Source organism: Phyllobates terribilis, unplaced genomic scaffold (assembly GCF_046119375.1).
Source record: "Phyllobates terribilis strain yellow unplaced genomic scaffold, ASM4611937v1 Scaffold_4__5_contigs__length_816908805, whole genome shotgun sequence".
Classification (NCBI taxonomy): domain Eukaryota; kingdom Metazoa; phylum Chordata; class Amphibia; order Anura; family Dendrobatidae; genus Phyllobates; species Phyllobates terribilis.
The window spans coordinates 224476567-224500872 of NW_027362764.1; the positions used below are offsets into that span (position 1 = coordinate 224476567).

The 24306-nt window shown below is 42.9% G+C and overlaps 1 protein-coding gene across 1 annotated transcript in view; it reads right to left on the reverse strand.

The window, feature by feature from the left end:
* The window catches only part of LOC141264640 (transmembrane channel-like protein 2), a gene marked incomplete at its 5' end in the record, with an annotated part of 316798 nt that overhangs the window by 15218 nt on the left and 277274 nt on the right, over positions 1 to 24306 (reverse strand). The window contains 5 exons of the mRNA XM_073676913.1: positions 4469 to 4586; positions 4925 to 5003; positions 7948 to 8073; positions 10660 to 10899; positions 14788 to 14855. Coding sequence (XP_073533014.1) covers positions 4469 to 4586; positions 4925 to 5003; positions 7948 to 8073; positions 10660 to 10899; positions 14788 to 14855 — 631 coding nt within the window. The remainder of the gene's footprint in view (positions 1 to 4468; positions 4587 to 4924; positions 5004 to 7947; positions 8074 to 10659; positions 10900 to 14787; positions 14856 to 24306) is intronic.

Genomic DNA, 24306 nt, shown 5'->3' on the forward strand with positions numbered 1-24306 from the left:
ATTTTGAACAATACAAGTCGGCGACTGGTACAAGAGGAGCGACGACCCTGCCCGCGAGGGCTCACAATCTACAAGGGATGGGTAAGGATACACTAGGTGAGGGTAGAGATGGTCGTGCAGCGGTATGGTGGAGAGAGGGTTGCTGCAGGTTGTAGGCTTGTCGGAAGAGGTAGGTCTTCATGTTCCTTTTAAAGGTATCCACAATAGGCGAGAGTCTGATGCGATGGGGTAGAGAGTTCCAGAGTTGGGGGGATGCATGGGAGAAATCTTGTATGCGATTGTGGGAAGAGAAGAAAAGAGGGGAGTAGATGTATGGAGGAGACAGGTTGTGGATGGCTTTGTATGCCATGGTTAGAGTTTTGAACTGGAGTCTCTGGGTAATGGGGAGCTAGTGAAGGGATCGACAGAGAGGAGAGGCAGGGGAATAGCAGGGGGACAGGGGGATTAGTCAGGCAGCAGAGTTTAGGATAGATTGGAGGGGTGCGAGAGTGTTAGAGAGGAGGCCACAGAGCAGGAGGTTGCAGTAGTTGAGGCGGGAGATGATGAGGGCGTGCACTAGTGTTTATTCAGATTCATGGTTGAGGAATGTGCGGATCCAGGAGATATTTTTGAGTTGGAGTCGGCAGGAAATGGAAAGGGCTTGGATATGTGGTTTGAAGGAGAGATTAGAGTCCAGGGTTACCCCTAGGCAGCGAGCTTGTGGGACTGGGGAGAGTGAGCAGCCATTAACTATGATGGATAGGTCAGGTGGGGGGTTGAGTGAGATGGGGGAAAGATGATGAATTCAGTTTTATCTATGTTAAGTTTTAGAAATCTGTCAGAGAAGAAGAATGAAATAGCAGACAGACATTGTGGGATTCTGGTTAGTAAGGAGGTGATATCAGGTCCAGAGAGGTAGATCTGTGTGTCATCAGCATAGAGGTGATACTGAAAGCCACTGGAATCTATGAGCAGTCCCAGGCCGAAGGTGTAGATCGAGAAGAGCAGGGGTCCTAGGACTGAACCTTGGGGGATACCGAGAGGGGGCGAGATGAGGAGGTGGTGTGTGAGTGGGAGACACTGGATATCCTGTCTGTTAATTATGAAGAGATCCAAGATAGGGCCAAGAGATGAGAGAGTCTGTAGTAAGAAGGAAAGGTCCACTGTGTCAAAGGCAGATGACAGGTCCAGGAGGAGGAGGACAGAGTAGTGTCACTTGGATTTGGGAGTTAGTAGGTCGCTGGTGTCTTTAGTCAGGGCAGTTTCAGTGGAGTGATGCAGTCAGAAGCCAGATTGTAAGCGGTCAAAGAGGGAGCAGGAGGAAAGGTGGGAGGACAATTCAGAATGGACGTGTTGTTAAAGTAGTCTTGAGGCGTAAGGGAGAAGTGATATGGGGCAATAGCTAGTCAGAGAAGATGGGTCAAGGGAGGGCTTTTTGAGGATGGGTGTGATCGAGGCATGTTTGAAGCATGAGGGGAAGACACCAGTTGTTCGTGACAGGTTGAAGAGGTGGGTTAGCATTGGGATGAAGACTGTGGTGAGGCTAGGGATGAGATGGGATGGGATTGGGTCAAGTCCGCAGGTGGTGAGGTGTGATTTGGAGAATAAAGAGGAAACTTGATCATCCGTAATGGTGGAGAAGCTGGTTTTGGAGGATGAGGGTTGAGTAGATATGAGGAGGGGCTGTGGGGACTTTAGGCAAAAGCTTTGTCTGATGGTGTCAATCTTCTGCTTGAAGAATGAGGCAAAGTCTTCGGCTGAGATGAGAGGAGAGGGAGGAAGCGCGGGGGGATGGAGGAGAGAACAGAAAGTGTTGAATAGCTGTTTAGGGATGTAAGACAGGGAGGATATGAGAGATGAGAAGTAGGTGTGTTTTGCTGCAGTAAGTGTGGACTTGAAAGAAGTGAGGGACTGTTTGAATGCGATGAAATGCTCATTGGAGTGGGACCTTTTCCATTTCCGCTCAGCAACCCTGGAGGCCCTTCGCAGTTCTTTAGTCAGGTTGGTGTGCCAGGGTTGCCTGTTGAGTGTGCGAGCTGTGGTATGTGTGAGGGGAGGGCAACCGAATTGAGAGCTGCAGTTAATGTGGTGTTGTATAAAGTGGCAGCAGCATCTGCATTGTGTAAGGAACTTATGCCTGTAAGAGGGAGGAGGGATTCAGAGAGTGAGTGTAAGTCAAGGTGTTTGAGATTTCTGTGAGGGTGTGCAAGTTTGTGGAGTGGGGCTTGTGCACCTGGAGAGGAAAGGGAAGAGAATGTAAGTAGGTTGTGGTCAGACAGGGGGAGAGGAGAGTTAGAGAAGTTAGATAGGGAACAGAGGCAGGTGAAGATGAGGTCCAGTGTGTGGCCATCTTTGTGAGTGGGGGCAGAAGACCATTGAGCAAGGCTGAAGGAGGAAGTCAGGGATTGAAGCTTAGGGACAGATAAGTGGTAAGTGTCAATGAGGATGTTGAAGTCACCCATGATGATAGTGGGGTTGTCAGCAGAAAGGAAATGAAGTAGCCAGGTGGTGAAGTGGTTAATGAAGGTGGTGGCTGGTCCTGGGGGGAGGAAAATGACGGCCAGTTGAAGGTTGGAGGGGGAATAGATGTGCACAGAATGCACCTCAAAAGAGGGGAGAGCAACAGAAGGTGGCAGTGGGATATGGGTGAAGGAGCAGTTGTCTGACAGGAGAAAAACTACTCCTCCACCATGCTTGCCATTGGAGCGGGGTGTGTGAGAAAGATGGAATCCACTGTACGAAAGTGCAGCTGGAGAGGCTGAGTCAGAGGGGGTGACCCAGGTTTCAGTGATGGCGAGGAATGAAAGTTTATTAGTAATAAAAAGATCATGGATGTAGGAAAGTTTGTTGCAGACAGAGCAAGCATTCCATAGAGCTCCTGTTAGTGGGACTGGAGAAGCGGGGTCTGGGTGGATGGGTATAAGGTTAGAAAGGTTGCGAGAGTTTGAGACAGATCGTGGATAGGAGGCGGAAGTGACTGTGGGAAGTGCTGAGGAAGGCCAGGATTTGGAGAGATATCGCCGGCAATCAGAAGGAGCAGGGAAAGTGTTAGCAGGTGGGAGCAGGAGAGGCCATGAGGTGGCTGTCTGTATATGGAGATACAGTAGTGAATATTGAGGAATAGTTCTGAGGAGAAGGTGAGATGAATGGGGAGGATGGAGAGAGAGATGAAGAGTTCCTTGCTAGGTGTAGAAATTAGGGGGGTTAGTAGAAAGTGGAGGACTATAGAGGAGAGAGTGAAAACAAACAGAAACATTGTTTACTTTGCCTGGGTATCCAGTTTCCTTTGGTTCCCTTCAGGTTCAATTCAGGTCTAATTCTTCAATATGTCACACTTGTATGATCCACACTTAGTGATACACACTGCCAGACTATTAGAAGACTAATATGTTATGTGTGCAATTCTTGGGATCTGTCTGTAAATTTGAAGCAACTTATTCTCTTTCCCTTTGAGCCTCTCCTTAAATCTAACTAGAAGTTCCTTACTTTAGTTTGCTGTTATTACCACAAAACAGGTGGGGCAGTTGCAATCATTGTAATCTAGAGAACCATTCCTCAAGTTTTATGCTAATGGCCTTATTTTAAGAACCGTCAAAAGTTTTCTTCACAGGGTTGTATTGTCTTCTAATATAAGTCAATAGGTCGTTTTCCCTAATCTGACAGATGATTTGAAATATGGCATACAAGAATTTCACCTCTTTAAAGGGGTTATCCTAAACTTTTTAATTTTTTTACTACAGGCCTAAGAGCTAACAGGCAGGTAGTCACTAACTACCTGCCTGTAGTGCCTGGTGGCGATCTCCGCTGGCATAGAATAGAGACTGACCACTCCTGACGGAGATTCAGTGGTTTCTCTTCCCCTCTGCTCTGTTGGCGGGGCGTTACTACTACATGCTGATTGGCAGCAATCTCCACACCACAGAATTGTGCGTAGCTAGCTGTCAATCAGCATGATGTCAGCAGTTACACCCCATCAACAGAACAAACCGGAAGAAAAAGAGCTGCTCTGTTGCCGTGGAGCAGCTGAGTAGCTGGCAGGCGCAGTCAGTGACGGCTCTAAGCCAGCACAGGAAAAAGCAGGCATATTGTTAACATCTACCTGCCTGCTTGTTTTTAGGCCCTTAGTTAAAGAAAATAGTCCTGGACAACCACTTTAATATCAGGAGAGTAGTTCAGGCATATGCAGAAAGTTCTCAACAGTTTAGAAACTCATAGGTTTCATCCTTATTGTTTCAAGACTCACACAAAGGGAAGAATGCTTGAAATTCAACTATAAGTAATTGGAATAGAGACACTATCACTTTTTGTGATAAGAATGATCTCCCTATACTTCATGAATTAAGAGCTCACTCAACTAAAGTGATTCCCTTATTTTAGGAATGAAGAAATTACGTGCTACATTTAACTCCGAAGATGTATCAAGTCTATAATGCTTCACAAATATAGGACCATGTGGTTGTGTAACCTTCTCTGATCTTTTTTTTTATACCTGCATTTTGTAGCCTGAGGGCATTTCTTGCACTTGGAGGAAGTAATTCTTCTAGATCTCTCATAACAGAATTAGCTTGTGTATTGTTATTTCGCTTATTTTTTTCTTCTTCCCTTTGCTGGGGAAATAAATCATGGTTAGATCTCCATGCAATCAGACGATAACAGGATTACAGATCAACCCAATGACAAGTAGAAGTTATGGTCTTTTCTTATTAACTCCATGTGAAAATCTATTACATCTAAATTGGGCACATGCTAAATATTTAAGCTTAATTGACTTTGGCAGACCTTGTGTAATGTACCATAAAATAACAAGTACTTCACTAATTTCTCTATTGGAGGGAAAAAATATCCAGATTTTTTAACCTTTCCAAATTGTCTTGATTTAGCTTGTTAAAATTAACAAAATCTCCCATTGGTGGTATTTGTCATAAAATAAAATAATATATCTTACCATCTGCATTTTTTTCTTCAAATCTATGTTTGCTTGCTGATAGGCTTTTGATACAGCATTCAGGTAATAAATTGCTAATCTGAAAGACATTTTTGTGAAAAGCAGTGATTAGTGACATTATTCAAGCTATTATTACATTCAGTATACAATGGCCACAGAATTGTATGACTGTCCTTGAAGCTTATATATGTGTAAATATAGGGCAGCCTAGCTTACATTAATGGGAACATGTCAGGTGATTCATGCTGATCAAACCGCAGACAGCATGACTCGTAGCCTGGCTGAATAATTGCAGTCAGATATATTTTTCTCTGAAATACTCCGGTGCTTCTCAGAAAGTATAGCTAGAAATATGACGCTGAGTCACTACTCATAGACCAGCCATGAGACAGGGTAGTCAGGAGGTCCAGGGCCAGATACCAAGAGAGCTTGTCATAAACAGAGGGATAAGACAAAGTATAGTCAGGTCACAGTCCGAGGTCAGAATTCCAGGAAGGTAGCGGATCAAGATAAAGGGGCTAGGCAAATGGTTGGTCAAAGGCAAGGTCCAAGGATGGGAAGCAAAAGATCAGAAACAGAGCACTGGAAAACAAGGCACACACATCACCGACCTAAGGCTGTGACTGGCAATAATCAATTACTGACAGCCAGCTAAATAACCAGGTAATCACCCAGAAGAGGAAACACCTGGCAGGAACCCAGCACACCCCTGCCCTGATTGGCGATTGGACTGTCACTCACAATACTGACAGCTCAACACACCCCTGCCTCAGATTTTATGGCTGAGCTGTCACTCAGAAGACAGACAGCTCAATAAGACCCTGATCCAATAGAGTGGCTGAGCTGTCACTCAATGCTTCCAGTACACTTGGAGTGGTGGAATCGTGACAGAAGATCCAGCTGAGGACCCTAGCTGAAGAAGAGACTAGTCTGGCTCCACCCCAGTCACGTTCTTCCCAGTTCTACAGAAGGTTATTGACAGGTCTATCCCTCATATGTGCAATAGGGGCACTGTTCGTGGTCACCTGGTGTCATGGGTGTGTCAGGTGTAATAGACAGTCGCTCTGGATCTGGCTGTAGAAGGTTATTGTGCTTGGCATTACAAACACCTTCTTAATCTTTATTCCTTTAGGACCCAGCGGCGATCTCCCTCCTACTGCTGATTGACAAACCCTTGCCTTGGAGTATAAAACACTCAGTTTGCACCAGGGAATCACTGGTGATAGTTCTATGTATCTCTTGGGTTGGAGCACTAGCAGTCAGCTAGTTTCTTCTCTGGTGTCCTTGGAGGACAGTTGGCGTTACTCCTCTGGTGTCTGCTCAAATTAAGTTTATCCCTTTTGGTTGTTTACCTTGTTGTCTTTAGTTTGTAGTGGGGCCTGACCAGTGCTCAGCCCTCCCCCTCCCTATCTAGGGCTAAGCTCTAGGGACATTCAGGGCTTAGGGTCCTGCTCGGCGATAGGTGTGGAACCTATATAGGGATGGTAGGGTAGGCAGGGTGATAATAGATGTGCCTAGGGGTCTCCACCCCCCTTTCCCTAGTGTTTGGGCTTCCTCCCCCTCTTCCCTTGGTGTTGCACTTAGTCTTTCCCACACCTTACGTGACACCTGGCAGCTCTTTGAGGAGCTTGCATTGCTTTCAGCCCAGCCCCCAGACCTCACAGGTGGATGCAAATACTGATAAAAGTTAACTCTTGATCTCCCAGCATGGATGGAACTACAAGTCCCATAGGAGACAGAAGTATAGTTGTCACCTTGCGTCGCCTGTATAAGAGTTGCGGTGCTACCTGGTAACAGAATGAGAGACAGGAAGGGCGGGCACTGATACAGATGTCCCAATGTGTACATTGGGAGGGAGATGTCAATTAGCTGCGGGTGGAGATGGACTAGTCTCATGTCCGTCTATGATCCCCTGCCGGATCTTCAAAGAATATTTTCTCTGAAATGCTGGAGCGTTTTAAAGAACAATATATCTGGCTGCAATCATGCAGCCAGGCTGCAATTCATGCCTCCTGCTGTTGGGCAACAGATTGACAGGTTTGGTTTAACTCCTACATTTTCAGCCAATACGATCAGTACACAAGTGACACAATTTAATGGTCTAAATTACTAAATAGAGTCACATTTTTATCCACAATGGAAAGAAAAATTTATGTAGCACTCATCAAATCTTTTTATGCCTTTATTATAGCCAATTTAAAATGCAGGCACAACTTTTTTTTAGCCTAATAATTAGTGTGGATTCCATTAAAACAATATACCGTAATTTAACTGAAATGGGTTATCCAGAGGTTTGGATACTGCAGCTACAATTACACAGAAACCTCAAGACTGCATTCCTTGTTTACGGCAGGGCTTTGAGAAGTTGACCCCCTCTGATTGCACTTTAAGCCTCAAACTTTTAGCCTGTGGATAAGTAATAAATGTTGGTAGAATAATCCCTTTAAGGATGATTTTGCATTCAATTCTTGCCCACGTTCAGTGGTCTGGTCAGGGCTTGCGTCTGAAGCCGCTTCAAATCGGGTTTTGGCATATGTGTCGCCAGGGTTATTGACTATAATAGTGCAGACAAAGTCAACATGCTCTGACGTGCATAATTTTTTGGCATAAACACCTACTGGAGGCGTACACTCAAATGCAGTCTGTTACATCTGGGTGTCCACCTCCAGTAGGTGTATACGGCCAAAATGGTGCACAACAGGGCTCACGTTTACTCTGTCAGCACCATTATAGTCAATGGCCCTGTCAGCGCATAAGCCTGAAACCCATTTTGTGGGTGGGTTCGGATGCAAGCCCTGACGGGATCACTGAATGTGGGCAAGAACGCAATTTGAAAGGGGCCTAGGGGGTCCTGTTCTGTATTTCAGATTGTTAGGAGCGAATAATCAAATATCTTGAAACATAATTTCACTAACAGTGCCATTGAATCTTTGTTACTTAGAAGCCACTGGCTTAGTATTAATTAAAGCTGATATAATTTAGAATCCTGTCATTAACACATAATGCTTTCACACAGTACTCACATCATAAGGAGAATGGCTGGTATGATTAATCCAGGATTTGCAATGGAACTGAGAATTTTGGCAACAAAAGGTGGGAAGTCCATTTCCATAGTTTCTTGGATTACATCAAACATTCTCTTCTTCCCACTGGGAGTAAAAGAGTGTTACTTTTCATGTACAGAGAAATATTAAAATCAATAACCTATAAGTAATATGCTGATAATATCCTTATTGTAATAATGTGAGCAGGTTAACAAATATGGTCATGATTAATAATTCCTTGACAAAGTATCAAATAGAATTGCTCAAAATTAAACAAACCTGATAAAATGTTTGTTTCCTTTTGGTACCTCAGCCAACATGTCATATATAGGGTATATGTAATGTTAACCAGTTAGTTTACTTACATGTATTTGACCAAAAGTACTGAAAATTAGAAACTTGATACTGTATATTAGAAATAGGGTCTTAAATGTTACTATATATCATGTAACATACAGTACAGACCAAAAGTTTGGACACACCTTCTCATTTAAAGATTTTTCTGTATTTTCATGACTATGAAAATTGTACAGTCACACTGAAGGCATCAAAACTATGAATTAACACGTGGAATTATATACTTAACAAAAAAGTGTGAAACAACTGAAAATATGTCTTATATTCTAGGTTCTTCAAAGTAGCCACCTTTTGCTTTGATGACTGCTTTGCACACTCTTGGCATTCTCTTGATGAGCTTCAAGAGGTAGTCACCGGAAATGGTCTTCCAACAATCTTGAAGGAGTTCCCAGAGATGCTTAGCACTTGTTGGCCCTTTTGCCTTCAATCTACGGTCCAGCTCACCCCAAACCATCTCGATTGGGTTCAGGTCAGGTGACTGTGGAGGCCAGGTCATCTGACTAGCACCCCATCACTCTCATTCTTGGTCAAATAGCCCTTACACAGCCTGGAGGTGTATTTGGGGTCATTGTCCTGTTGAAAAATAAATGATGGTCCAACTAAACGCAAACCGGCTGGAATAGCATGCCGCTGCAAAATGCTGTGGTAGCCATGCTTGTTCAGTATGCCTTCAATTTTAAATAAATCCCCAACAGTGTCACCAGCAAAGCACCCCCACACCATCACATCTCCTCCTTCATCCTTCATGGTGGGAACCAGGCATGTAGAGTCCATCCGTTCACCTTTTCTGCGTCGCACAAAGACACGGTGGTTGGAACCAAAGATCTCAAATTTGGAATCATCAGACCAAAGCACAGATTTCCACTGGTCTAATGTCCATTCCTTGTGTTCTTTAGCCCAAATAAGTCTCTTCTGCTTGTTGCCTGTCCTTAGCAGTGGTTTCCTAGCAGTTATTTTACCATGAAGGCTTGCTGCACAAAGTCTCCTCTTAAATGTTGTTGAAGAGATATGTCTGCTGCTAGAACTCTGTGTGGCATTGACCTGGTCTCTAATCTGAGTTGCTGTTAACCTGCGATTTCTGAGGCTGGTGACTCGGATAAACTTATCCTCAGAAGCAGATGTGACTCTTGGTCTTCCTTTCCCAGGGCGGTCCTCATGTGAGCCAGTTTCTTTGTAGCGCTTGATGATTTTTGCAACTGCACTTGGGGACACTTTCAAAGTTTTCCCAATTTTTCGCACTGACTGACCTTCATTTCTTAAAGTAATGATGGCCACTCGTTTTTCTTTACTTAGCCACTTTTTTCTTACCATAATACAAATTCTAACAGTCTATTCAGTAGGACTATCAGCTGTGTATCCACCAGACTTCTGCACAACACAACTGATGGTCCCACCCCCATTTATAAGGCAAGAAATCCCACGTATTAAACCTGACAGGGCTCACCTGTGAAGTGAAAACCATTTCCGGTGACTACCTCTTGAAGCTCATCAAGAGAATGCCAAGAGAGTGCAAAGCAGTCATCAAAGCAAAAGGTGGCTACTTTGAAGAACCTAGAATATAAGACATATTTTCAGTTTTCACACTTTTTTGTTAAGTATATAATTCCACATGTGTTAATTCATAGATTTGATGCCTTCAGTGTGAATGTACAATTTTCATAGTCATGAAAATACAGAAAAATCTTTAAATGAGAAGGTGTGTCCAAAATTTTGGTCTGTACTGTATGTTTATTTGATTCTCTATTTTATTTAATGCAAAGTCTGACATGACAAAAATTGCAACATATGTGGTAACCTATATACTTAAAGTGTCAGTCTCTTTTAGAAAATGGATTTCCAAATACCCTTTTAGAGAATTCAGAGGAAAAGTCCCTGTTTATGACCCTGAGTGGAGACTGACTACTTTGCGCATCGCTCACTCTAGAGAACCTGACATGTCTAATCCTTACATAGAGAACCAATTGAGAAATGTGTGTTGCTTCATTCGCTCTGTGGTGGCACTGCTGGAATATCAAACATGTGGTACCAGAATACTAAAGCACAAAGATATTTTTACGTTTCCAATAAAAAAAAATGTTACTGACCAATAAAATATTATTTTCTTTATTTCATGAGCAGAATTAGGACAAATAACGCTAATAAACAGTAGGCAGCCTGTGGTCATTTCATGTTGTGCCTGGCGCTTCCTCAGGGCCTCATATTTTTGAAAGCCACCAAAAGAAACAATATATCCGTAATTCTAGTTGGTCATAAAACAGGAACAGCTCACTTCAGCTTGAATTACTGCACATACTATAACAAAAGCATTAAAGCATCTGATTATTATTATTGTACCTGAAAGGTCCACAGTCAAATGAGGGCGGGAGAGACATGATTGTGTAGGCTACTGGCAGTAGACTCAAGAAAAGGATGAGCAGAAGAAGTCCCATGTAAAAGTTGTTTGATTTAGATGCTTTGAATACACGTTCATGGGGGACATTACTACTCATAACAGCCCAACATTGGAAGTACATAGAGGTCAGTAACCTGAGGACGTTGATTCCTATCAATCCAGGAGCATAAAAAGAGCCCATCCTGCAATGAACAAAGATAACACATAGGTACCCAGTAAATACCAGCAAACATTTAGAACTTTGCACAAATTATGGACTACTAACTTCTTTAATTATAAGCCAAAGTGTAGGATCAATAAAAGTGAATGAATTGTGAATGTACAACAACATCTGGAACTGGTGGTTTGCTTTCATTTAAAGGTATCATGAATGATAAACTGATCTGTTAAGTTTTAATACATTTTGCAATAACCTTTGAAAATGTTTGAGACTGATGTGAAAGTCAAAACATCCATATTAAAATAACAACCATATGACGTTCTCAGAACAGTAGAATGGCCACCCTATAGACCCAGAAAAAGAAAATTCACTCAAGTTCTAAAAAGAATCTAAGGTTGGGTTCATATGGCTGCTGTTAAAATTGAGCCAGTCTCATCCAAAAATTATGGGCATAAGTGGCTCTCTGAGTGTGCTCTTTCATGTCGTGGACTATGAGTGTGCTCTTTCATGTCGTGGACTATGAGTGTGCTCTTTCATGTCGTGGACTATGAGTGTGCTCTTTCATGTCGTGGACTATGAGTGTGCTCTTTCATGTCGTGGACTATGAGTGTGCTCTTCTGTGTTTCAGATGGGTTCAAAAACTGCCTGCTATTACATGCATTAGTCTGGTCCATAAAATTTAGCACTGAGCATTGTTGTTTTAGAGCAATGTAAACTACATTTATTTTTAAGGCTGTGCAATTTCTGTTAAGTTTAGGTCTTCTACTTTTTCCTGATGCTGAAGAATACATTAATGTTAAGGAATGTAAAATATATACAGTGGGGAAAATAAGTATTTGATACACTAATGATTTTGCAAGTTTTCCCACCTACAAAGAATGGAGAGGTCTGTAATTTTTATCGTAGGTACAATTCAACTGTGAGAGACAATCTAAAAATAAAAAACAGAAAATCACAATGTATGATTTTTACATAATTAATTGCATTTTATCGCATGAAATAAGTATTTGATACAATAGAAAAACAGAACTTAATATTTGGTGCAAAAACTGCAGCAGGAATTTTGGCCCACTCCTCCATACAGAACTTCTTTAGATCTTTTAGGTCTCGGGGTTGTTGCTGCGCAACATTGAGTTTCAGCTCCCTCCAAAGATTTTCTATTGGGTTCAGGTCTGGAGACTGGCTAGGCCACTCCAGGACCTTCAAATGCTTCTTACGGAGCCATTTGTTAGTTGCCCTGGCTGTGTGTTTCAGGTCATTGTCATGCAGGAAGACCCAGCCACGAACCATCTTCAATGCTCTTACTAAGGGAAGGAGGAGAAGGAGGTTGTTGGCCAAAATTTTGTGATACATGACCCCATCCATCCTCCCTTCAATAAGGTGCAGTCGTCATGTTCCCTTTGTAGAAAAGCACCCCCAAAGTATGATATTTCCTCAACCATGCTTCACAGTTTGGATAATATTCTTGGGGTTGTACTCATTCTTCTTCTTCCTCCAAACTCAGCAAATGGTGTTGATACCAAAAAGTTCTATTTTAGTCTCATCTGACCACATGACCTTCTCCCATACTTCCTTTGGATCTTCCAGATGGGACATTCAGGGGGACCTTGCACGCCCTGCAAGATTTCAATCCATGACAGCGTAGTGTGTTACTAACGATAATGTTTGAGACTGTGGTCCCTGCCCTCTTCAAGTCCTTGACCATTCTTCATGTGTAGTTCCTGACCTTTCTCAGAATCACCCTTACCCCACGAGGCGAGATCTTGCATGGATCCCCAGACCGAGGAAAATTGACAGTCATCTTGTGTTTCTTTCATTTTCTAATAATTGCGCCAATAGTTGATGCCTTCTCACCAAGCTGCTTGCCTATTGTCCTGTAGCTAATCCCATGTGAAGGTCTACAATTTTGTCCCTAGCGTCCTTAGACAGCTTTTTGGTCTTGGCCATGGTGGAGAGGTTGGAGTCTGATTGATTGAGTGTGTGGACAAGTGTCTTTTATACAGGTAAAGAGTTCAAACAGGTACAATTAATACAGGCAATGAGTACAGAGTAGGAGGGCCTTTTAAAGAAAAACTAACAGGTCTGTGAGAGCCAGAATTCTTGCTGGTTGGTAGGTGATCAAATACTTATTTCATGCAATAAAATTCAATTTAATTATTTAAAAATCATATAATGTGATTTTCTGTTTTTTATTTTTAGATTCTGTCTCTCACAGTTGAATCGTTTAAAATATATATTATAATGTCAGTGTGTTTTTCTTACAGGGGACTTTTTTTAAATTTGGGACAAATATCTCAGAAGGTCTATGTATTTCCTCTTGCATAAATACAAATCAGAAGACAGACAGAAAGCTATGGGGGATCACAGTGCAGCACATGTGCAGTGAAGATGATTCAATACGGTTGCAGTCTATGCAGAGTGCAGCAGCCAGGATGAGTTTCCAAATTGGCTGCTGTGCTCTGCATAGGCAAGGACCAAGATGACAAAGCTGACTTCCTTTTACTGAGAGCTTTGTCATTTTGCCACTTTTTGCCATCTTTGCCCTCACTGCAATGGGGATGGAGCGTCCCAAGAAAAAGTAGGGGTAGGGAATGGGGGAAAAATTTAGCATCCCCATAGAATTTGGTGCCAATACTTTGATGACTGAGATTGTGGAAAAAAAAACATGAAGCTAAATACTTAAATATTGTTTTGAAATAACATTTTTGATTAAAAAAAAATCCATAATATTTTTTTTCTTTGAGGCATTAATTATTTATGGTAATTTTTGGAGTTAACAATGTGACAGTGTAAGTGGAAAACCCCCCAAAACATTTCAATTATAATTAGAAATGGAAAAAAAAGAGCTAAATAAAATCTTTGTTAATGATATGATGGAAATGATATAGATAGATAAAATACAAGTTATCAATATTAATTCTGTCACTTGAAATAACCTTGAATAAAATCTGACAAGCAGGAAATTTATAAGAGACAGTAGTTTTGCCCTTTAAAATCTTTTGGCTTTTGTCATTTAAGGTTACCACTTGATATTAAGTTTGAGACTTAAAAAGCATAGCAAATATTTTAATGAGAATACTATGTGTTTCTGTTGTTTGAGAGAAGGGAGCACGTGAGTTCAGCTGAAGGTGATAAACTGCTTTTTTTTATACTGTAGGTAATAAGGTTATTATAACACAAGAAATGCTTTATAATAAGTATTAATAAATAGATTAGACTTCAGTATACTATATCACAGTATATACATGTGTACTGTACACTTGTTATTGTATCCTCAGGGTTATCTTTGGTTGTGTTTTTTCAAAATCTTTTATATTTTTATTCAAAAAATGTTTTATATATGAATATGAAACGAAAACCACAAAACATTGACTGTGTTTGTCAGGCAATCCCTGCATGTTTTGTGACTGTCTAACAGCCTCCGAACATTGGGCCGCAGGGACGAGAACATCTCACTCAAGCATCCGCAATATTCGGTGCATACCTGAGCACCCTAGGCAAACTCGAGTAACGAGCACTTGCACCCATCACTACTAGCTACAGTATTTTACCACAAAGGTGACCTTCTCCTGAGTATTATGACTAAGGCCACTAATTTGCCTGAAATGCGTAAAACACTGATCTTCTGTCTGAATTTTAAAAATGGATCTATATTAAAGCTTGGAATCTTTATGGAATAGTGGACAGATTTCAATTTTTTCTACAAGTTGCCAGATTGGTCCCATTTGTTAACTGAGTTTCTATTCTAAGCTATTTGTGTTCAGCCATATAACAATCAGCTAAGTCCATTGATTCTTCAAAAGGAAAACAAACGCTGGATGGAAGAAAAGATGTCACTCAAGTCTTTTTGCAAGAAGTAAGATTTGTGGCACACAGAAAAAAAGATTTCAGTATATTATAATTAAATTACCAAATCATTCCTTGATTGAAGACCAGACCTAACACATTACCGCTGATATCAAATTCTGCATAGGAAGGCTGTAGGAGAAATGTATATATTAGAGGCTAAACAGTCATTTCACAGTCTATGCTTTCAAGAGCCAGCTGGTTATGTATATCCAGTTCTGATGGCAAACATATGTGTGTAGTTGGAAGCTAAGATGAAAGATCCTAGGCTGGTATTAAACATGACATCTCTATCATATACTGCTGAAAATCCAAGGTGTTGAGTTTTGGCACAACAGTACTGTATGCAAAAACTGCTTATGTACAGTGGGGTCTCATCGAACATGTGCTCCAGCTATAATTCATCTAGATTTTTATAGCTGCATTAACATTGCTGAACATATGCTATAAACAGATGTATTTAGAATAACCATGTTCCCTTCTAGAAAAGACATTGGGTGTTGTTCAGTCGCAAATTTTGTCACACCATTTTCCACGTTGGCATGTACAATTTTTAAAAATGTCATTTGAATTTTTTTTTAATAATTCTCAATTTCCCATCAAACTGAGTTAAAGAGAGTTTCTCATCATCAGGACCCCATGGACTACTAAAATATAGGTGGCAAGTCCCCAGTTCCTACGCACTGAATTATGAGTATCTTGGATGGAACAGAAGTCAAGCATACTACCCTCATTTTAATTCAATGAGTCAAAGAGAAAAAGCCGAGCACTGTACTTGCCAACCTCTGTTAGTTCTATTGATTGTGAATAGAGTGGCACCACACATGCTCTACTATAACTTTAGTTAACATACATCTCACTGTGGTCGTGCGGTGGGGAGGAACAGGGAGGTTCGTATGGCCATTCTAGTGATCGTTGGGCGTTCCAGCAGTTTTGTCCTCAGTGTCGTTAGGTGATAAATGTCTAATCTGAGTTTTCTTCAGACATAATTTTATATTAGCTTATTTTTGGTGAAAAAAAATTTAATTTCTAACATTTTAAACTGTGTTTTTTTCTAAGCATTTTAAGATGTGTTTTTTTAATTAAACATGCATTTTTTCTGGTGCTTTTAATATTCTGTGTAGAAGCCTATGGGGAAAAAAAGCTGAACATACACCATACTTAACATGCGCTGCATTAAAAAAAAAAAACTAATAAAAAAAAATAAACAAGCTACTTAACTTCGCTCTTCTTCTGCTAAGGGCAGAGCTTAGTACTGTAATTCGCCTGCCCCGGCTTTACTTGCAGGTCATCAGCGCCTCACCGTGCTTTGCTTTCCTTTTTGTAATTTTTAAAATGTAAAAGATCAAAATATATGTAACTTTTACATGCCACTGTACGTCCTGTAAAGCTATATGTGTATAATACACATGCTGCAGAGAAGCACTAACAGTAGATCTATTACCTCCCTATTCCATCTTAGTGTATTAAAGTTAGTGATATTGACCCTTCCACATCTTTACACCGCCATGGAAGTTTTATTTAGTAGGTGATATCATTTTCCGATTTACTGCTGGGGTGCATCTAATAGTAAGGTGTGTCCTATAATCTGAAAAATAAAGTATATGCTTTATCTCTATATTCCTATCTATCACTCTGCAATGAAAAATGAAATGAACTGAATAGAATATAACGGTATAATCAATATTGGTAGCACATCACTTTATGCAAACTGGCAAGGTGCTGATCACAACATTTGATTCTATGGGCAGAGGATGATTTTATTGACAATAAAGCACAAAAGCACAAATGCACTGTTTGTAATGTGTTTTATCATAGCCTATTTACTGTCAGCTAAAATTTGGCCATATTATATTTGTGTTGTAGATTGACTCACTCGGCTGCTTAACGAGTTAGCCCTAGGAATGCTTTTCATTTAAATCTTCAGCTGGTTTATTAAAACATGCCTCCATAAACCAGTCCAAAACAAAATAAACACATTCAGTCTTGTTGGCCTAAATAAACAGCATACATGACAGTCCATTTAACTGCGGAGTCTCCCGTTCAGAAATCAGGGTTCACCTCTTCTAAGCAAGAGCCCAGCTCTTCAGGTCAGCTATCCTTCAGAGCACACACAGAACAGAACAATCAGTAAGTCCAATGGCTTCAATTTTACCTTCTGCACCACACCATAGGGTGGAGATATTGTGAACAGCCGTCCCTCCCAACTCGTTAGCTGTTCACAATAAACCTGGCCCTGTCCTGGCCGATTAACCCTTTTCATCATATAACATGCTGGAGCAAACTTCCAGGTTCATATCACTGAAGCTAATAACCTCAGTGAAACACATCTCCCCTCTCACAGATTACCAGTTACCCTCTTACATATCCCCTCCCTCTGCCTAAAGCATGGGGTTTGTCACCTTCAGTCACTAGACAGGGAAGCCTGAACAGGTCATCTGCATTAGGGTGTAGTTTCCCTGGCCTATGCTCCACATGGAAGCTGAAGTCCTGGAGTGCCAGAATCCACCTATTCACCGGGGCATTCTTCCCATTCTTTTCCCTCATCCATCTCAGAGGTGCATGGTCTGACATGGCTTTGGCACAAGGACAATATGACTGGACCAACCGCTCTTCAACTCTTTGATGACGCCTAGGCTCAACATTCTTCTCACCTCCTTCGAAATCACATTGTGCTGGGCTTCAGGAATTAAATATGGTTTAAGGTTTACCCGCATGTGCAGCTCCGTCAGAAATTCATGCTCCATGGTCTGAGTACATCTCGGCATCTCTGAAAACAGATCTCTGTTTTGCTGGAGGAGTTCTCGGCACAGTTGTTTCTGGGCCGGTGATGGCCAGCTCCCTATCATGCCATGGTTTGAGCAGATTGACGTGGTAGACCTGATAGGGTTTTCTTCACCCTGGCTGGTCGACCTTATAGTTAACTTCGCTCAATATTTTGACCACTTCGTATTGCCCTTGCCATTTAGCCAGAAATTTACTTTAGACCTTGGGAATCAGCACTGCGACTCAATCTCCAGGGCTAAACTTTCTCAGCCTTGCCAACTGATTGTAGACCCTTGATTGAGCCTCTTGTGCCTGGAGGAGGCTCTCTCTCACAATCGGCATTACCTCTGCAATTCCCTCCTGCATCCAGGCCACATGCTTGATGATGCTCTGGGGTGGTGTAACTTCTGCTTCCCAGGTCTCCTTTGCAACATCCAGGAGAGCTCTAGGATGCCAGCCATACAACAGTTCAAATGAAGAGAACCCCGTAGAGGTCTGTAGAACTGCCCTGGTGAAAAACACCACATACAGGAGTAGGCAGTCCCAGTCTCGACCATCATTCTCCACAACCTTATTGAGCATGGCCTTCAGAGTTTTATTAAACCTCTCCACCAAGCAGTCCGTTTGTGGATGGTATTCCAATGACCAGAGTTGCGCAATCTGGAGGGCCCTACACAACTCTCTCATCACTTTGGACATGAATGGAGTTCCTTGGTCTCTCAGGATCTCCTTTGACAGGCTAGTCTGGGAACAAATATGGATCATTTCTCGGTCTATACTTACTGGCTGAGGAGTTTCTTAGGGGTACCGCCTCCGGGTACCGTGTTGTGTAGTCCAGCTCCATCAGGATATATTGATGTCCTTGGGTGGACTTTATCAAGGGTCCAACTAAATCCATGGCAATGCGGTCAAACGTGACCTCTTTAATGGGTAACAACACTAGGACACTCCAGAAGTAAGAGACTGGGGCGGTTAGCTGGCAAGTGGGACAGGACTTACAATAGTTTGAAGTCTCTCTGTGACATTTGGGCCAGTAGAGCCTTTGAAGAATCTGCTCTTGGGTCTTGTCCATACCCAGATGCTCACCCAAGACATGAAAGTGGGCCAGGTCTTACACCCTACACCTATAGGGCCTTGGTACTATCAGTTGTAACCAAAACCTCATCTCCTAGCTTAGTCACCCATTATAGCAATTCCCCATTTACTGCAAAGTGTGGAAACCTGGTGTTGGCCCCTGGCTCTTGAGCAACCCGTTTAACACAATGACATTATCAAACTCCCCTTGTAGCATGAGGTACTTCAGTTGAGCGGTCCCAAAGTTCTCCCCAGAAACCCCCAACTTAGGTATCTTGGCTTCGTGGGTCGCCGTCTTGTCCTCATTGCCCGCAAACACACACAGGGGAAACCCATCCATGTCCAACTGCGATGAGGGTTTTTAAGGGTGAACCTGCTGTTATCTGAGTCCCTTGGCACCTTCCCTTTTTGCCATAAGTCCTAGAATAAGGTTAAGTCCTGCCATATTATAACCTTGTGTATCAGGTCCTTGACCACTCCGACCTCATGGGACTCAGTGCCACAGGTCGTTTCTATCATCACTCGAGTAACAGGGTAGTCCTTATTCACCCGGTAAATACAGCAGACATCCACAATCCTTCCGGGGATTAATTTGTGAGGGAGTGTGGACCTTACGAGGGTCACTAGGCTCCCTGTATCCAAGAGTCCAGACATCAGTACTCCATTTATCATCAAGGGACGTGTCTTTCCGGGTTGACAGTCCACACTGCAGGCCGGATAAGCGTAATATGAACCACGCTGACCTAGGCTGCAGTCCATCAGCTCGGGGGAAATGGAACAATGAGCGGCTATGTGCCCCAGATCCTGACACCTCCAACAAATTAAGTCCTTAACCCCAACCCTCGGAAGCCCCTCAGTGGGCCCTTGGGACCTTGGATGAACCCATTTGTGGCTCTAGTGCCCCTTTTTTGAGAGTCAGTCTCCTTTTGGGTATCCCAGTACAGGGGTGCAATGGCACCTGGTTTCCCTAATGACTTCTCGTCCACCTGGTACCTTTCCACAAGGCCAACCAGGTCGTCAACATTCTGAGGATCTCCATGGTCAACCCAGGTCTGCACAGGTCTAGGAAGGGTGTGAATAAATCTGTCCATAACCACGCCCTTGACCATCTGGCCTGGGGTGGAGCACTCTGGCTGCAACCACTTCTAGACAAGATGTAGCAAGTCAAACATTTGAGAACGGGAGGGTTTGTCACCGAAATACACCAAATGGTGGACCCTTGTGCCCTGACAAAGTCATTGCCAAGCATGCCAATATTTCTGTTTTTAGTTTGGCATACTACTTAGTGTCTTGTAAGGCGAGGTTATAATAAGCTTTTTGTGGCTCGCCAGTAGAGATGAGCGTTGTTCTACTCGAACTGTTCGCCAATCTCAAATTCGAGCTGTTTTGGGCGGTGTTCGAGCCGGTCGGCGAACACGAACAATTTGAGAAAAATTCGGCTGTTCGAGGTTATGTTCGATAACTGTTCGTGCACCAAAATCATAACTGGATTTTTTCTCAGTAATGATGAAAATTAATGTTAATACGCAGTTTGAGTGTACAGCGGGGCGGGGGGAGGGGCAGGGGATGGATCTCTGCAGGAACAATGAAGATCTCCATTTTTTTTTCTCTTTCCCGCATTTGCAGTGGGGAGGTGCAATCTGTCAGCCTATCAGCAGCGCACACACGGAGCGAAGTGCTTTTTTTCACACAAGCAAGGGCATGTGTGATTGGCAGTGTATGTCACATGTCCTTGCCCTATAAGACCAAGCCATTTTCCCCGTCGCCACCATTTTCTCACTGCTGCAGCTGCGTGTTAGACGGCACTGCTGTTGCTGTGTGCGCTATACCTTGTTAATTTCAAGCCAATTTTCGCACAAATATACAGATAGCTTGGGAGTAGGGAATAGTTGTGATTGCAGTCCTTTTAAGGACTAGGTTACAGCATTTCCTACGACTTTTATCAGGCAGGTCTGTGCTCTTAAATAGATAGATTGTGGGAGTAAAGACTAATTGTAATTGGAGTCCTTTTCAGGACTAGGTTACATCAGTTCCTATCAGTTTTTGCCAGGCAGGTCTGTGCCAGTGCTGTGCAAGTTTTTTTCACAGCATTTGGCTGAATCTAGCAAAGCTAATCCTTTTTGGCCTATTGCAGAGTGTGTTAGTCAGTGGAGTAGCCTATCTGTGTTGCAAGATATACCACCTGTGTATAGAATACCAATTTTTTTACTGCACCTAGTGAAGTAAAATCTTTTGGGCATAGCATCATTCTATTAGTCCATCTATACTGACCTCCATCAGGTTGCAAACTGAATATAATTTTTTTCTGCATCTAGCTCTGAAAAAATATTTGGGCTTCTAGCAGTGTGTGGGACTTGTTCTATTAGTCCTTCTATACTGACCTCCAGCAGGTTGCAAATTGAATATAATTTTTTTCTGCATCTAGCTCTGAAAAAATATTTGGGCTTCTAGCGGTGTGTGGGACTTGGTCTATTAGTCCATCTATACTGACCTCCATCAGGTTGCAAATTAAAAATATTTTTTTTCTGCATCTAGCTCTGAAAAAATATTTGGGCTTCTAGCAGTGTGTGGGACTTGGTCTATTAGTCCATCTATACTGACCTCCATCAGGTTGCAAATTAAAAATAATTTTTTTCTTCATTTATCTCTGAAAAAATATTTGGGCTTCTAGCAGCGTGTGGGACTTGTTCTATTAGTCCATCTATACTGACCTCCATCAGGTTGCAAATTAAAAATAATTTTTTTCTGCATCTAGCTCTGAAAAAATATTTGGGCTTCTAGCAGTGTGTGGGACTTGGTCTATTAGTCCATCTATACTGACCTCCATCAGGTTGCAAATTAAAAATAATTTTTTTCTCCATTTAGCTCTGAAAAAATATTTGGGCTTCTAGCAGTATGTGGGACTTGTTCTATTAGTCCTTCTATACTGACCTCCAGCAGGTTGCAAATTGAATATAATTTTTTTCTGCATCTAGCTCTGAAAAAATATTTGGGCTTCTAGCGGTGTGTGGGACTTGGTCTATTAGTCCATCTATACTGACCTCCATCAGGTTGCAAATTAAAAATAATTTTTTTCTGCATCTAGCTCTGAAAAAATATTTGGGCTTCTAGCGGTGTGTGGGACTTGGTCTATTAGTCCATCTATACTGACCTCCATCAGGTTGCAAATTAAAAATAATTTTTTTCTGCATCTAGCTCTGAAAAAATATTTGGGCTTCTAGCAGTGTGTGGGACTTGGTCTATTAGTCCATCTATACTGACCTCCATCAGGTTGCAAATTGAATAAAAAAAATTTCTGCATCTAGCTCTGAAAAAATATTTGGGCTTCTAGCGGTGTGTGGGACTTGGTCTATTAGTCCATCTATACTGACCTCCATCAGGTTGCAAATTAAAAATAATTTTTTTCTGCATCTAACCCAGCCAATAGTTTTGGCCTAATACCACAGTTTGGCCACTCAGCTCTGCTCGGTTACCATCCATTGTTTTTTTGTGCAAACAACTCCAGAGTTGTGAATTAGTTAACCACCAAAATGAGTGGAAAAAGGCCTGCTGCTGGTGGAAAGGGGAATAGGCGTGTTGGGAAGGGGAAAAAAGGTTGTGTCCGTGGGGTAGGTGCAGAAGAAAGACCATCTTCCAGCCAAACTAAAATGTCTACTTCTTTTAGCGGACAATGTGATAAGATCCCTTTCTTACGGCCACGCCAATTGCTACAAATTCCAGATGAGGCACAAAAACAGCGGGTGCTTCAACGGATATCAAGTGCTCCTTTAAGTGGGCTCTCCTCCACATCAACTTCAACATCACAAATACTCCAGTCCTCAAAGGTGTCACCCAAATCGCACTTGCTTCCTCACAGCTCCCAAATCTCCAGCTGCCCGTCTGAGTATGAGGTAGAACAGATGGTTGAGTCTGCAGAGCTGTTTACTCATACTATAGCCTGGGAATCAGAGGTCGACTCCAGCGCTTCTGTGAATCCAGACGAGGAAATGATCTGCACTGATGCCCAGAATCTTTATGAGTCGGATCCAGGACCAGACGCAGAAGGTTCTGACCATAATGTAGACCCTCATTCCCAAACTGTAACTCCTGTTGGTGGAGACAATGAGGAAGACGATGATAAGACTCAAATACCTGATTGGAGCGACAACTTTAGTTTTTTGTCAGGGCAGGAACAGGTTGGCTCTGAGGACGACGGGTGTGATAACGCACAGGGTGATGATGATGAGGTCGGAGATCCCACTTACTGTCAACCCACAGTCAGCCAAGAGATGAGGTCAGCAGAGGAGGTGGAGGAAGATGCTAGTGACGACGAGGTCAGGTTGCGCCTTCCTGGACAGAGACGTAGTACTGGAAGCACGTCAACAACTGCATCCTCAAACACAACTCTGCCTCTCACCACAAGTCGTGGTGGCTCTTCAGGTCGCATGGGTGCTAAGCCTTGCATAGCCTGGGCATTTTTTCAGATCGATAAAGATGACCCAACTCGTGTTATCTGTAACATTTGTCAGCAAAAGCTAAGTAGAGGCCAAAAAATACATAGTTTGAGTACTTCATGCATGAACCGGCACATGGACATGAAGCATAAGTTGCAGTGGGAAGCTCAGTGTGCTACAATGCGGTCTAGCCGGCCGGGCCAACCACCGTCTGCCATATCTTGTGCATCCGCGGCCTCTTCATCCTCTGTGACTGGGGGGACAGCAGTCACACCTGTTTTGGGGCGCAGACCTGCCACCTCTTTACCCGCAACAGCCAGCGTGATTGGCAGGTCATCATTTTCTTTGGAGGTGGTAACACCAGCTGGTCTTGAGCGCTGTCCGACATCGATAGCACCACCTTTGGATCAAGGCAACCTAACATGTCCGCCTGCATCTTCCTCACAGACCGGCAGTTTGCCGGGGACACCCTTATCAACCCCGTCTAAGCACAATAGCCAGCCCTCGGTCCCTCAGATGTGGACAAGTAAAAGACCATTTCCTCCTAGCCATGAGAAAGCTAAGAGGTTGAATTTCACCATCTGCAAGCTCTTGGCTACAGAAATGCTGCCTTTCCGCCTGGTGGACACAGAGGATTTTCGAGACCTTATGTCCGTCGCAGTGCCCCAGTACCAGATGCCCAGTCGGCACTACTTCTCAAAGAAAGGTGTGCCTGCGCTCCACCAGCATGTCGCACACAACATCACCGCTTCTTTGAGAAACTCTGTGTGTGACAGGGTGCATTTCACCACAGACACTTGGACGAGTAGGCATGGACAGGGGCGTTACATGTCGCTGACTGGGCACTGGGTAACTATGGTGACAGCAGGACAAGGGGCTGCTGTCCAAGTCTTGCCGTCCCCACGAGTTGTGCGTCAATCCTCTTTATGTCATTTTTCCTCCACTGCTTCTGCCTCCTCAACCTCCTCTCGGTCTTCCACCTGCACCCAAAGCCTGTCTGGTCATGCCACAAGCTTTCTAACTGCGCAGAAGGGATCCTGCACACCTCCTTACTATGCTGGCAGTAGGGCTCAACGTCATCAGGCGGTTTTTACATTGAAATGTCTGGGAAATGTGAGTCACACAGCTGAGGAGTTGTGGTCAGCTCTGGAGAACCAATTTCATGAATGGTTGTCTCCACTGGACCTGAAACCAGGGAAGGCCGTGTGCGACAATGCTGCAAACCTGGGTGCGGCCCTTCGCCGGGGCAATGTCACACACGTGCCTTGTATGGCTCACGTGTTGAACCTGGTTGTCCAGCAATTTTTAGC